Source organism: Tyto alba, unplaced genomic scaffold, assembly GCF_018691265.1.
Source record: "Tyto alba isolate M040663 unplaced genomic scaffold, T.alba_DEE_v4.0 Super-Scaffold_48, whole genome shotgun sequence".
Taxonomy (NCBI): domain Eukaryota; kingdom Metazoa; phylum Chordata; class Aves; order Strigiformes; family Tytonidae; genus Tyto; species Tyto alba.
The window spans coordinates 1,998,640-2,013,540 of record NW_024881324.1 but is presented as its reverse complement, the minus strand read 5'-3'; the positions used below and the strand labels follow the sequence as shown (position 1 = coordinate 2,013,540).

The 14,901-nt window shown below is 57.1% G+C and overlaps 1 protein-coding gene across 7 annotated transcripts in view; it reads right to left on the bottom strand.

Moving 5' to 3' along the window:
- The window catches only part of NFATC1 (nuclear factor of activated T cells 1), a 113,553-nt gene extending 106,547 nt beyond the window's left edge, over window positions 1-7,006 (bottom strand). For 6 of the 7 annotated variants that reach the window (XM_042806845.1, XM_042806847.1, XM_042806849.1 and 3 more), the window contains exon 1: window positions 6,847-7,006. In XM_042806845.1, the coding sequence (XP_042662779.1) occupies window positions 6,847-6,961 (115 nt within the window). In that variant the 5' untranslated portion in view covers window positions 6,962-7,006. Of the gene's footprint in view, window positions 1-2,850; window positions 2,930-6,846 lie in introns of those variants that run through there. The other variant, XM_042806846.1, reaches the window with a different exon arrangement.
- Between the last annotated feature and the right edge of the window lie 7,895 nt (window positions 7,007-14,901).

The following is a 14,901-nucleotide window of genomic DNA, read 5'->3' as shown; positions in this document are numbered from 1 at the left end:
GAGGAAGGGTCATTAAATTACACCGGAGCATGCCACAGATAAAACCGGATTATTCAAACCGCTCTATTCAAACAACAAGGCAGGCAGCAGCTATGGAGAAAGAGCCGCTACTTCGACACAGATAATCCGACTGCAGTGGTCGCAGCGGGGCGCAGATCCGCCTGGAGAATCAGAGTCCCCTCCTTCCAAAACTTCCCGAATCACTCCCCCTTGTTGCTGCCCTGCCACATGGCTCAGTGTCACCACAACCACCTCTTTGCAGGAAAAAAAAAAAAAAAACAAAAAAAAAAAAACCCAAAGTGGTGTAACAGCGGTAAGACCTTCAGAAATTAGCTCAGAGAAAAGGTCTAAGCAGCACCTTCGAGGCAGCTTCAACCCCCTCCCTCCTTCGCCCAGCTCCGGAGGAAAGCGATGTCCTGGGCACCACGCTGCTGCCAGGATGCTGCCTCCTCTTCCACAAATGCCCCACGGGCCCTTCTGCCGCGTGGGTGGGATGGCAGAGCTGGGCCCCCCCCCCCCCCCAGGTCCGTCGTCCCGGGCAGGAGAGTGGGGGCTCTGCACCCCCCCGGGGTGGGCTTTGCAAACAGGGGGTGCAACAGCAGCATCTGCCGACTGCAGAATCGGCGCCATCAGATCTTCTGTTAAAAATAAAGAGGCAAACGAACAAAAGAGCAGGGATAACAATTACCCGCGTGAAAAGTATTGCGAACCCTGCAGCTCTCTTAAAACCTAAGGCAGGGCTAGGGTGAAATTCAAATACTGGAGATCTGCAGCCCAGGCCAAGCAGGCAATATAAAGGCTCAGACCAGGCTTTGGAATCCATTAAAAATATATATATATAAAAAAATTAAAAGACAGCCTCAAGCACTCCGAGCAACAAGTCCTCCTAATGCACATGGCAAAGAATAGCCTCTTTTAGAACTATAATGCATATTTTTAGAAAGTCAACTTTTAAAGGGCCAAGAAAAATAACGTGTCATACAACTTCTCACACAATAGCACCCAAAATTGAAAGAAGGAAGATACAGAGCCTTCCAAATATATTCAGGCATCCTGAATTTTCAGGCAGCGTGTAGAAAATATGCCCACCAAATATAAAATCCCCAAAGCCAGAGCTAGGAACAGGACCGAGCCCTTGATTTGCGAGCTAAAACCCACCAGCTACAATTTCTGAAAAAGCACATTCTTCTCCGCAACTTCTGTATTTACAAAATTCACCAAATGCACATATGTAGTCAACATTCGGAACATGCTGACGTTGTCCTCACCAGGGTGAACTAGACATGTAGAAATAAAATGCCCTTCTTCAGGGGCGGGAGATGGAGGTGGCTACAAAGGCATGGAACTGTACCACGTAATGCAGCCGTGCAGGGTATTCTCACAGCGCTGACAGGGACTAAAGGTAGCACTTTAACCTGGAGTCACTGTCACAACCGTGCTCCACTGAGGCCCCCGGGACCCGTGCACGTACTACCAAGATACTTTCAGTGGTGTATTTTACTATCTTGAGCCAAACCCCAGTATCAGATAGAGCAGGGCAGGTCTGCGACAGTTCTGTTCCAACAAATCCACACTTACGTTAAGTATAACTAGGACAAGAGATCGATTTGTGAGTACAACTTCACATATTACATTTCACTTTGTGACAACGTGAAAAATATTTTTTTTCTCTAGTTAACTTCACAGAGCAAAGGTTTTATTCCTTTCTGTCATTAATGGGCTGGTCCTGCAAGGCACTGGGCACCATCAGTTTTTATTTACATTCTTTAAATAGGAATGCTGAACACCTGCAGCGCTGAGGGGCTTCAGAGGAGGTGAGGGCTATTTTACATTTCTAAAGATGAAGCCACGTCTAGGTCTGTGTTTATATTCATGCTTTCAAATCCGCCTAATGGAGTTAGGCACTTTTCTCACTAGGACTTTGACACTTAATTTGCTTAGGCCCTTCCACTTGCCAGGTGTCTAATTACTAGGGCGCTCAGCTGAAAGGCTTGGTGTGAAACTCTCAACACCACGTTTTTCTAAAAACGGAGAGGCTCCGTTTGGACAGCCATGTGGACACCCACAGTGTGCTAGGGAGCCGGGTGCTTGGGGAGCGTGAGGAAGGGGAGCACCCCGCCTTCCCCTGCCCCCTGGCAGCCTCCGATACGCAGGCAAGAACTTGGCAACCTGCTTCGATTTAAAGGCAAAAGATGAAGTGCGGACACCAAGCCAGCCTTACTCTTGGGCTGTGTTAAACCCTCTACCTGCAGGAGAGTTTTTGATGGCAGCCAGCGAGCACCGACGCCGAAGCAAAATCAACCTCATCCTGGGAAGCGGCAGCTTTCTTTCCTCAGTCCCAGGCTCGTTCACCTCATTTCCACCTCAAGTATTGTTAAAAGTCGTAAAAAAAGAAGACAGACGGACAGGGACACCAGAGCTGGGAACGGTGTGACCCGTGATAAATCCAGGCCCGTTATTTTTACTTACGGATGACCTTCAAGCTAAACCCGGAGCCTAAGTAGCTCCAGCTCACTGGATAGGGGAAGGGGAGGGGAGCAGAAGTGGCTTTCGGAACTGGCCCATCTCTGGAATGGGCAAGACCCAGATGCCCACTTCCACGCCTCGGGGGGCGGGGGGGGGGGGGGGGGTGGGGGTGGGGAGCGCGGGGGGTGAACCCCCGCCAGCGCCGGGCAGCCTACAAGGCCAACTCAAACAATCCCGAACTTTTAAAAATTAGGCACCGGCTGCCTCCAGAACCACCTCCCGTTCTCCGGGGGCGGGAATGCCGCCCCCTCTCCCTCCAAACCCGGGGGGGGGATGGGGGGGTGGGGTAACCTTCCCCCCAACCCCTCCGCGGCCGCCACCCACCTCCGCCCTCATCGCTGTGCTTGAACTCGAAGAGGAAATCGAAGTCGAACTCCTGCTCGGCCTCCACGCCCGTCATGGCTCCCGCCGCGACCCCCCCCTTCCCGCCCCCGGCCCGCCCCGTCGGGCCCGCCCCGACACCTGCAGCCGGCGGGGCCGGGCCCAGCTCCCCCTCGGCGGCGGCGGCGGCCGGTAACGCGAGCCCGGCCCCGACGGGCGGCCTATCTGCCGCCGCCCCTGATCCGCCCGCCCTCACTCCCTCCCGCCTCACTCCCTCCCGCGGTTTGATGTTTCCGGGTCGATGCAAACAACCGCCCCCCCCCCCCCCCCCCCGCGGCGTTCTGCCCCTAGTGCGCAACTTGCGCGCTGCTAAGGGCTGGGAAGGGGGACACCCCCCCACCCAGGGGAGCGGGGCGGGGGTAGCCGGGCAGCGGGACTTCACCGGCACCGCGTGTCCCCGTCCCCCCCCCCCAAAAGTAGCTTTCCGCCCTCAGCGTGGGGGGGTTCGGATGGGGGGTTGTGCGTGGCTCTTCCCGCCCCGCCGGGACACCGCCGCGTCCCCCTCATCGCCGAGTTCTGGTAAAGCACCCCCCGGGGGTCCCCTCCGAGGCTCCGCTCCCCCTTTATTATTCATCTATCAGCCTCAGCCGCAGCACCCACTAGTGCCAACTGCTATAAAAAGCGCGTCGAAGCGCGACTCCTAAAGTTACCGGCTGCTCTCCCTGCGCCGGGGGAAGGGAAAAAAATCCCCGGGCCGAGGCCGAGAGCACCGGGGGCCCCTTCCCCAAAAAGGCCGCCGTGACACCACGGGGCGGCCGGGCAGGCACGGTGCTCCCCCGGCGCGCTAAAAAAAAAAAAAAAAAAAAAAAAAAAAAAAAAAAAAGACAAAAAAAAAAAGACAAACAAACAAAAAACAACAACAAAAAAAAAACGCGCAGGGGAAAAAAAAACGAGGCCCCTTTTTCTGTTCAGAAAAAAAATGTACTTCTGTCGGATTCCAGCGTCCCGCTAGAAAAGCCTCCGCCAGGCCAAGGAGCTCCCAGCACTCGGCTCGCCCCCGCTCCCGAGCTCCCCGAGCTTCAGGCCGGGTTTCAAGTGGAATGGTTTTTTAAAGCGGTTATGGAAATGGTATTCCCTTATAAACCCAGGGAATACCATTTTCCAGGCTTACGGCTGAAGCCTCCGTTACCAAGTGCCAGGAAAACACAGTCTTTTTCCATCGGAGCCCGTTACACTTTTTTCCCCTCCTCAGCGGGACGAGCCATGCTGCAGCCCCGTCCCTGGCACCGGCAGCCCCCGGGGCCACCCCCAGTGGGTGCTGCCATCGGGCACTCCAACCCCACTGGGGACGGGCGCTGCGTGCAGCACCCTCGGGGGCAGCAGGGCTCCCCCCAACGTGCCGGGGCTGAGTCACCCCAGTGTCCAAAAGGCGTTGGCAGCTACGGACCCCCCCGCCTGCGGCCACTGGCCCACCATGCTCGCCTGGGGATGCCAGAGCAGGCCGGGGGGGGGTGTGTGGGGGGGTATCACGCCTCAGGGACCCACTCACATCCCTCAGGCTCTGCCCCGACGGTGGGGGCTGCCGCACCTCCTGTCCCCTGCCCAGGGCCTACCGGTGAGATGATGCCTCACCCCCCAGTCCTCCCAGTTTCACCAGGCTCACCCCGCTGTCTGCTCCCCATGTCCCGCCGGGGTGCCGGCGGCGGAGCAGCTCCCCAGTACCCGCTGCTCTCGCTCCTTCGCCTGGTCCCTGCAGGGTGGGTGAACTGTTGAATTGGCCCCAAACTCTCCACGGATGGCTGGATTTGCCAGTTCCAGGAACCAAGAGTGCTGTCAATGAGCGGTTCCAACCGGCACCCCTCCCTTGGAGAAAGAGGAAGGACGTACTATGGAAAGGTAAAACCAAAGTGATGCCACATGTGGGGACGGAATAACAGCGGCATGCCGGTTCGTAATCTAAATTAAAACCCTGTCATTAAACCGGGGAGAGGGAAACGAGTGGTCAGGGGGAAAGCGATGTGCCTCGGCCGAGGCCCATCCCCGTGCCGTCAGGCACCTTGGCGGTTCCCACCGACCCGACATGGGCTGCAGCAGCCCCCTGGCCTTGAAGGGGGGCTTTATTGTGATTTTTTTTTAGCACAATTTAACTTGTGCATGGCATGAACCCAGGCGGGTTCTCTGAGGCGAAGGACTCCGCACCTCACTAAAACCCAAAGAAAAAAAAGCGGGGTCCTCCCAACCAGGACGCTTTGCGAGAGTTTCTTTCCAGGCTAAGCAAGGAATAGAGTATTTGCTTTGATTGTCATCGTTTGGCAATCAAGGGGCACCTTAATTGGCAGGCAGCAATCCCGATTTGCAGGGCTCCCCTGCGGGTTTCCTGGATTGGGTCACACTTTCTGTCTGGCCTCATTTTCTCAGTCCTTTACAAAAGGCATCAACAGGGAAGAGAACTGCCGCCGACGGCTGGCGACATTTTAACACAGGCATCAGAAATGCCACAGAAATAGAGAGGGGGGGGATTTTTTTTTTTTTTTTTGTGACAAGAGGCTCCAGTAAACTTTTTGTGTCAGCTGCCTCTGGGTATAATTTTTACAAGTTAGGGCATTCGGTGCCCTTGAAGCCCCGAGCGCTGGAAACACCGTGCGGTGCAGCCCTCGGAGGTCCGAGCGTGCAAAAGGCGCGCAAGCCAGCGCTATGAAATAAAACGTAATTAACTTTCAGCCAAAAAGGCACTCGCATGCTTCAAAAGTGGAGCCGCAGTCACCGCCGCGCTTGGAGCTTTTGCACTGGCAGGATCCTGTCAACTGAAATAAACCCCTGGAGTGAAAACATCTGTGGTAAAAAAAAAAAATAAAAAAAAAAATCTGGGTCCTGAGTGCCCATCCAGCTTTCTGAGGATAAACCCAGGGAAGGGATCCCCGTTGCCCCCATGCTGTGGAATAACCACTGTGGACGTGGACACGACACCCCTCCCCACCCCAGAATCCCTGTTCTCCACTTTTTCCCCAAGTTTCTCTTTCTACGACGTGGGGGCTCGCTGTGCCCTGCCCGAGCCCCGTGGGTCGTTTTAGCCCCGGCAGAGGCAAAGTGGCAGCCCCACGGGATCGGAAGGTCATTTGGGAGCCTGGGAGACGCCGTGGGGTCACGGCAGCCCCCGGGCCCGCACCTGCGGCGGCAGGGAGGTGATGCCCGGTTATACCGCCCGTGGGGTACCGCTCCCGGGGCGAACCGGTGCCGAAAGGCGCCGAGCTGCCCAAGTTTCACCAGTGGGCAGAGGCGTGCAGGGTAACGATGCTCGCCGTGGCGGGGGGGGAAATGTCCCGACTGGCACGAGAGCTGCCCCGGGCAGGACCGAGAGCTCCATCCGGACGAGCCGCCACCCGCGAATCGCTTCCCAAACCCCGCGCCCACGATATTTTTCTCTCCAGAAACTTTCCCGCGAGGGGTTTCTCAGCAAGCTTTTCGCCGCCGGGGCGTCGGTGAAAGGAGTCGCGACACAGAGCGGCGGTCGCGGGGCTGGGGAAGAGCAACCCCGGCGGGGGGGGGGGGGGGGGTGGGCACCCGTGTCCATGCCCACCCGTGTCCGTGCGCGCCCGGCACCCGCTTTTTGGAGAAGGCTCCCTTATTTTCCTCAGAGCGAGGGAGGCTGCGATTACAGGTTGTATTCTGACCTCGCCGCCCCCCCCCCAAAAAAAAAAAAACAAAAAACAAAAAAACGTGGGGCTGGCTGGGGAGGGAACCCCCAACCCGCTTCTCAGCGTCCTACCCCCGGTACCCCGGGCGCCCTCGCAGCTCCGCGCCGGCGGAGATCAGCGCCGCAGCCCCGGCGGGAGCGAAGCGGCGGTGATACCGATCAGCGCCCGGCCGCCGGCAAAACCTCCGGGAAACACCGGGGGGGGGGGGGGGGACGGGGGGGACGGGGACACGACGACGGCGACGACGACGACGACGACGGGGGACACCCTCCCGCCTTTCCCGCCCCCAGCGCCGCCCTTTTACCTTCCTCCGCCGCCTTCATGGTGCTGCCGGGCGGGCGGGAGCCGCGCTGCGGGGCGGCCGCCGGCCCCTCTCCCCCGCTGCCTGGGTCCCGCGGCGGCGGGGCAGCGCTTGGCATCCACCCGGCGGGGCGGCCGAGCCCCCGGCGCCGCGCCCCGGGACGCTGCCGGCCCTTCGGTCGCCTGGCCCGGGGGTGCTACGACACCCCCCCTCCCCCTCCCCCCCACACCTACACCCACCCACCCACCCACCCTTCACGCCCCGGCGTGACAGCCGCGCCCGCGGAGGCACAGGAGCTCGCCGCCGCCGCCGCCGCCGCCCCCCCGGGGCCGGGGCATGGAGAGCAGGGCGGGTGTGCGTGGGGACTTCGGAGAGGCACTGCCCGCGGCGGGCGCTGCCCCACGCCGCGGGTGGGGTGGGGGGGGGGGAACGGGGTGTGCGGAGCGGGGAAGTCTCGCTCTGACGCAGGGTTGCGCGCCCGGCGCCGCCTTTTTAAAGCTGGAAAACACCCCCCCACACACACCCACCCCCCCCCGCTCCACCACCTTCCCTCCCACCTCCCTTCCCCTCCCGGCCCCACTCCCCGCCCCGGCCCCGTGATGTCAGGCGGGCCCCGGGCAGCGGGAGGCGGGCACCGGCGGGACCCTCCGCGCCCCGGCGGGACCTTCCGCGCCCCTCCGCGCCTCTCCGCGGGGCACAGCGACCGCCTCCCGCCCCCCGAGGAGTCGGGGTCCCGTCCCTGGGGGAGCGGGGCGGCGCGCCGGGGTCGCGAAGTGAAAGAGGGCAGACGGGGGAGAAGGGGGGAGGTAGGCATGGAGGGAAAGGGAGGAGGGAGGGAGGGAGGGAGGGGGAAAAGCGAGGCAGCCTCGCATGCTGAAATCATTATGTAAAAAATCGCAGGCTTCCCCCGCTGTGGAAATTTGGAAAAGAGCATCAACTGGCAGGCGAGAGAAAGGAAAATCCCATTCTGCTAAATTACTAACAGACTCGGTGGACTCGGTTTCAGTCGCTCCAGATTTATTATTATTTTATTTATTATTATTCTGTAAATATCTCAGCAACACAGTTGTAACTCATCACTTCGTAGCGGGGGGAAGGCGAGGTTTCCAACCCGCAGCGACTCCTCCTTCCACCTCCCACCTCCGGGATGCCCCGGCCCTGCCCACGCCGCGACACCCCGGCACGGGTGGGTGGGGGTGACGGGAGGAGGGGGTGTGAGGTGCTGCCGAAATCGCCCCTTCGAGCCCCCCCCCCCCCCCCCCCCTTCGTCCCGCCGCTGCCCCCACAGCTGGCGGGAGGGTCCATACTTTCCTCTCGGACGGAGGCGTGCGGAGAGTTGGGGTGGTTTTGAGCGTATCTGGTGTCTGAAGAAGAAATAAAACAATCATAAATCTAGCGCCTGACACCCATATGTGGTTGAAAACCCAATAGAAACGAAATCCTGCCTGCTCCCGGGGCGAGCTCCTCCACTAAGTCACGGTGGGGGACGCTCCCCACCGAAGAGCGCAGTCCGCGTGTCGCGCGCGTGTACACACACCCACACCCACACCCACACCCGCCTGGACGCGCGGAAGAACCGCGGGCGCGGAGCGGGTGGGGCCGATGACGCCGGGGGGGGGGGGGGGGGGGGGGGGGGAGCGCCGCCAGGGGGCGCTGCGGCGCGGGGCGCAGCGCCTCCCCCCGACGGAGCGAACGGTGGGCCGGCCCGGGGGGTCCCGTGTGTGTGTGTGTGTGGGGGGGGTGCTGGGGTTTGGGGGGGGGATCCCGTCACCTCTGCGGGGGCTCGGGGAGCCGCGCACCCCCCTCCGCACCCCCCCTACCCCCCCCCCCCCCCCCCGCCCCCGGCGGGACTCTCCTTTCCTGCCCGCCGCCGCCGCCGCCTCGCTCCGCTCCCCGCTGAAATGACGGAATCCCCGGCTGTTTCCTCCTGTTTAATGCCGTTGCCCGGACCACCGTGGCTCCGCTCCAACGTCCCGCCAGCCACCGCCCCCCGGCCACCCCCCCCCCCCCAGGCCCCGCGGCTCCCCTTCCCCTGCGCCTCCCCCCCGCCTCCCCCCCCCCCTGTTTACAGCCGCTACTAGGAGAGGGCTGTTACACGGAGCTTATTTTGGGAGCTGGCGATGACTAACGGAGTTAAAAGGAGCTTAGTACCGAAAACAACCTTATTTTTAGCCGGCTGTTGTTTCAGTGGATTATTGTAGCGAATGCACCCCGGCCCTTTTTGAGCAGCCACTTCCCAGATACCAGCTCCTTTCTTCGGTGCACACGGCTGCGTTCTTTGCCTCGCTTGCCTACAGTCTCCTGCCTAAACCCCTACCCCCCAATCGCTGTGGCTACAATCACTCTTAATTAATTGGGATTTCTGACACCCAAACCCTACAACTCTTTCCTCAGGAGTAAAAACGAAATGGGGTGGAAGGGGAAAAAAAAAAAAAAAAAAGTCTTGGAGGTTTTGGAGCAATTTATTGCGACGGGTCAGCGGGGACTTCAAATGGGACCCCCCCTCTTGCCTTTTGTGGGACCGACAGCTCTTCTGCCGGACTTCTTTGCCTCCCAGGTACAGGGGGAAGGAGGCAGCTCCCTGTCGCATCGCTCCTCCCCGCATGGCGGCTGGGGCGCGAAGGCCGGACGCTGAGCTTTCGGCCCATAATTAGGTTAATTGCCAGGGAGACTTCGGCTGCCCCGCTCTACCTTCCCGCTGCGGCGGGGGCTGAGCTCGCAGGGGCTGAGGAGCTCGTCCCGGCGGCTGCTCCATCGCCCAGGCGATGCTGGGGACAGCAGGCCGGGGCGAGTTTGGGATGGGGGGGGAGGGTGGCAGTGCAGCGGGGAGCAGAACAGGCTGCAGAGCCTCTCTGCCTCTTTGCGTTCCCGCCGGTTTTCCACCCCCCCGACAGCGAGCGATTCATCCTGGAGAAATCAGGCAGAGGAAGAAGCTGCACATCGTCGAAGGGAGGAGGGCGGGAGTGGGGAAGGAGCCCTTCCCTTCCGCGCTGCTTCCCACCCCAAATGCTGGAGCCGCCTGCCCCCCCCCGTTGGCTTGGCCCTCCGACACCTGCTTCCATTGCTGCAAAAAGGAGCCAAGTGCCACAGGCCTGAGTGGGCACTTTTTGATCCCTTTTCACCCCTTCTGTTCATCTTTGCAAGCAAAGCTATAAATTTGCCCGCAGGCCTCAGCTGTTGTGTGTAAATGTTATGCTATCCTTTAAAAAAACCACCCCAAAACCTGCGGAGTATTTATATAGGACCTTTTATTCACCAAAGAGTCTGATTCACGCTCACCAAGTTTCACATCACATTAAGTCCTGTGAGGGTGTGTATTCCCTCCTGCATTTCGCTTCTCTCTCTTTTCTTTGGGCCTCTGCAGGCTGGGAGGGATGTTTCGCGTGGAGCTTTGGACATGGTAACTGCAGCATTTCTCAGGGAACCCCTAATTCAAACCAAACGCCTTCGCTCTCGCCTCACCAGAGGACCCGGGTTCAGAGCACGGTGCAACAGGCAGGCAGAGCTGCCGTTCCTGACGCACACCCCGACATGCTTGCAAGACCTGGGATAAATTATTTCTCCTCATGGTGTCCTGTAAAATGAGAACTTTTCAGCTTTGTATTCACAAAACTGTTTTGAAAGCGGGGTTGGAGGGGGGGGGGGATGGAGGAGGATGGACACACAGCCCTCTCTCCACTGTTTACCAATGTGAAATATTTTCTTACAAGAAATGCACAGAATCCCATAATCCAAGATATGGATCAGAGAAAGCCACCCCCGCTCTGCACAGAAATTCTGCTCTGTTTGGGGGCTTCTCGTCCTTACAGCCTTTTTTATCTTGCATATACAATAATGGCCATCTCCTTAGGGTCTGCGCGCCCATCTTTTGGGTCTTGGCAGCCTCAAAAGCATCAGCATCTGTTCAGAATTTCATTCATTGTAACAAAAGATTTATAAGTCTCAAGCCTCCCTAACTGAGTCCCTAATTAAAGTCTTTCTAATCCCCTGCTTTGAAAAATTGTACCAAGATTTGCTGGGAAGTGAGAGCGCACGTGGGCAGCGTTTGGGGCCGGTACCCCGCCGTTTCGCTAACGGGCTCCAGGGACCTTCCCAGCAAAGGCCTGGAGCACGCCCGGGGTCCCCCGAAGTTAGAGGTTGGTGCGAAGGCAGGGGCTGGGCTCAGCCTCCTGTCCCCCAGACACAGCCTCTTTCACAGGCTGCCAGGAACCATTTCGGCTACTTTTAAGGTGCGTCGCACTTAGCAGGACAAATGCCAGAGGAGGAATTTTGTGTGCTTGAATAATGTTGTAATTTACCTTATAACCGGTCTCATTACGACGTTGAGTGCTCTGTTGATTTACCTGGCTTTTGATTTAGTGGACTCTTTAAACGACTCTTTAGGAATGCAGCCAGGGACTGCAGGCAAAGGACCTTAAACCTTTTTGGAGCTACAGTCACCCGTTCAGACACCGACTTTTTAAAACAAAGACAGACATCAGACAGCCACACCAGACCCACACAGGGAAAGCTGCGACTGAATTAAACTGAGATGCTAGTTCAGAGGAATCATTTCGTAACGATGCACGCCACGGCGGTTCAGGTGCCCCCCTTCCCACGACAGAGCGACCGTCAAAAGCGAAAGCACCCATCCTCTGTGTTTCTCCCCGAAATGTGCAATACCCAGGTGGTTAAAATAAGGGGTGGTTAAAAAATAAGAGCACGTTTAACGCTCTGTTTGCAAAATAGTACTGAAGAATTGGCAAATTCTTATACTTGTGCAGCATAGCCAGACTTGCAAAGTAGCAGTGACACAAAGTTTTCTACCAGACAATGTATTTTAGCTCCAGAAATACTTAACGTGTTTCAGATTTCCCCAATTGGTGGTACAGAGGGTGGTAACAAGTTTTTTGCCTCGCTCAAAAGTACTTAATGAAGGAAAGGCTGGTTGGGTGCACGGGGACCCAAGCTGGCAGCCGAGCCCACCCTTCTCCGGGGGAAGGGAAACGTCAGATTTATGATGTCTTGCGGGAGGCTGGGACCTGGGCTGGGTATCGGTTCCTACCCACTGTGGGGACGGTGGCTCTCACCTCATCCATCCTCCGAGGTGTGGGATCGCCCCTTTCGTTTTCAGGCAGCTCCGGGATTTTTTTTTTTTTTTTTTTTTTTTTTTTTTCCCCCAGATGTCTGCATTTCATCCGGAGGAGCGTGGCTGCTGCGGGAGGCTTCGTGGAAGCGCTGACCCCTTGGGAGGAGGGATGGGGGGCGGCTGCACGGGCAGCAGCGCTGCTTCACCTGGCAGCCCGGGGTGGTCGGGGATTAGGAAAGGCTGCCCACGGCTCTTCTGCTGCCCAAGGGGCTCCTTTCCCTCTTGCCAAGCCCGTAAGCTCTACATCCCCTGGAAAGTCTGCTGCTTTTAGCGACAGGGCCCTGTACCTCCTCCTCATCCTCTCTCCTCTGCCGGTAGCTGGTCCCCGAGTGCATCTCTCCCCGCAGCCAGGGGAGACTGAGACCAGTCTGATTTACACCAAAGGTGGCGTGTGGTGTTGAGCTGTGGTCACAAGCAGGTGCCCTGGGGGGGCCAAATGCGTCCTTGGCTGTCTCCGCCAAGACGCGCGTTACGCCAGCATCTCCTCTTGGACCTGAGGCTCCCTGTCCCAACACAGGGATCAGGCCCAGCAGCGCTGAGGCAGCCCGTGTCAACTCCCTCTCTGCAATCAGGGACCGACCCGTTTGGGACTCTGAGTTCAATGCCAGGAACACCCCGGTCGCCACATGAAACGAGCAACCCGATGCGAAGCCTTGGGCGCCCCAGCTGCAGCATGAGCCCTCTTTTCCAAAATCTCAGCCGCGCTATTATTCACTGGTCGGGCTGCTGCTATCCCCACTGCTCCTCAGCACCAGCCCAAGCCTTTTCCTTCATGAGCTTCCTCCTGCTCTAGTTCATTAAACTTCCATTTAAATGTGCTATTGGTTCTCCCTACGTGAATAACCTTCCGTTGTGTAATATTGAATTCCTTCGTATGAGCCTGTTCCCCCAGCGTCTCCAAATCCTCCCGTAGTCTGGTGCATTCCTGACATTTATCAGCAGCCTCCCCTCCTATCATGATGTCATCCGCATCTGGACACCCAGCATATCGCGCCAACCTCGGGCTCATTTGTACAAAACTTAAACAGAATGAGTCCCGGCACCGAGCCCTGGGAGATATGGCCTGTTAGCTCTCTTCGTCTGCACGGCCCTCTTTATTACACTTCTCTCTTCTCTAACCCAAGTTTATCCTTCTAATATCAATACTCCAATACTTGTATACTTTTTTTCTGAGCTCATTTTCTGAGGCAGAGTCAGCAACCTTGTTAAACTCCAGCAAACGCAAAATCATTGCTTTAAACTTCTCTGGGCTCACCTTCACAAACTTTATGAATAGGATTTGGACTACTCTAGCAGCAATTTTGACTATGGCCTCTTGCACCAGATGCTTGTAAACACCCGTCCTGCTCCCCCTTTCTCCAGCACTTTCAGCATGATGGGACAGCCCAGGGGATGAGAAGTATTGCGGAAGAAAGGAAATATTTTCCAGGTGATGAAGTGAGGTGCCAAGGTTCTGTCCACTCGCCTGTGGCTGTGTACTCTTGAGGAGCGTCCTTCACATTTCACATAAGGTAGGCAGTGCCGATCGGCAACCCAAGGGTGTAAAGCAACATACTGTCCTCCCCTCTTATTTTCACCAAACGTTGAGCTGCTCAGTGTTTCCGAAGACAGTGGCCTTGGACAGGGATGAAACTTGGAGCTTTTCAGCCTAAAAGTGCCTCGGTCGCTCCTGAGCCGCACCGTCTGCCAAGCCGGGGCACCTCGGCAGCGGCCTGGCTTTCATCCTAACGCCCAGTCCAGCTGCGTGCCACCCTGCCTGCCCCGGCTCTCCAGGGATGCCACAGACCTCGGCTAAACCCCGTTTCTCACCGAAATGCCCCGTGGATGGGGGGCTTCTGAGAAGCCCTTTGATCAGCTTGGCAGGGCCAGAAGCTTCTCTTCACCAGGGTGAACCAGGAAAAGCTGGCAAGAGGCTGAGCTTTCAACACACACCTTTCCTTCTTCACAGCTTGCACTGTATCTCCCTCATCCTTTTCACACCGTACTTCATGTACAGTGCGTGGGGTTTCATAGGGACGATTTGGCTGAGGGGACCAGCATCCTGAAACAGATTGCCAGGCTCCTGGAGTTCGGTCAAGGATGTAAGTGTTTGGTTCTTCATGCAACAAAATGACGTACGAGCCCAATGCCTTTGTTCCATCAGCTAATGGCAGCATTCCTGTTTTGTGACATCCCTGCATGCTGAACTAGCTATCTTGAAGAACAAATGCTCAAAATTAAAATCTTCATGAGTCAAGCTTCCTCATTCGCAGCCTGCCTGGCTAGACTCTACCTTGTTATTTTTTTTTTGCTGGTGTTTAGCGGTGAAGAGAAAACCGAGGAGAAAAATAGGCAATTAAAATGCATTAAATTGATTTCCAAATGAGTATGCAGAACCAGAAAGTTTCAGGAAGAGCCCCATCTCTCGTCTTGCATCTGCGGCTGTATGGGAGAGTGCAAATTCACCAGCACCTAGAACAAGACACATTTGCAAACTTTAGTGGGATCAAACTTCTATCTGGGATCCCTCAGTCAAGTCTCTGAAAACCAAATGTGTGAAGTCATCGCAGTTACTTGGCACACATTACAGAGCAGGACTTTTCAAAGGCCGTGCAAAAGTTTTTCAGGACAAACTCCTCAGCCCGGCGGTTCAAACCTGAGACTCTCAGCTCTGCAAAGCCAGACAATCATTTTCCTCATCGTTAACAAAAATGCCAGAAAGCACCTCATGATTCCTTTGCTCTAAACTGTGTTCCAGCGCGACTGAAAGTACAGGCGTTATGAAAATGCACAGGCTCCCGACATCAGGCACTGGGGCTGCTCTGTGGCTCCGGTTCCATCGACAGACTCTTCCTCCTCACGTTAATGCAGGAATATCAAATGCAAGCCCAGAACAGTTAAAGAAAACCATGAAGATGATACAAATTAATCTCTTCCCCTTCTTTGCTTCC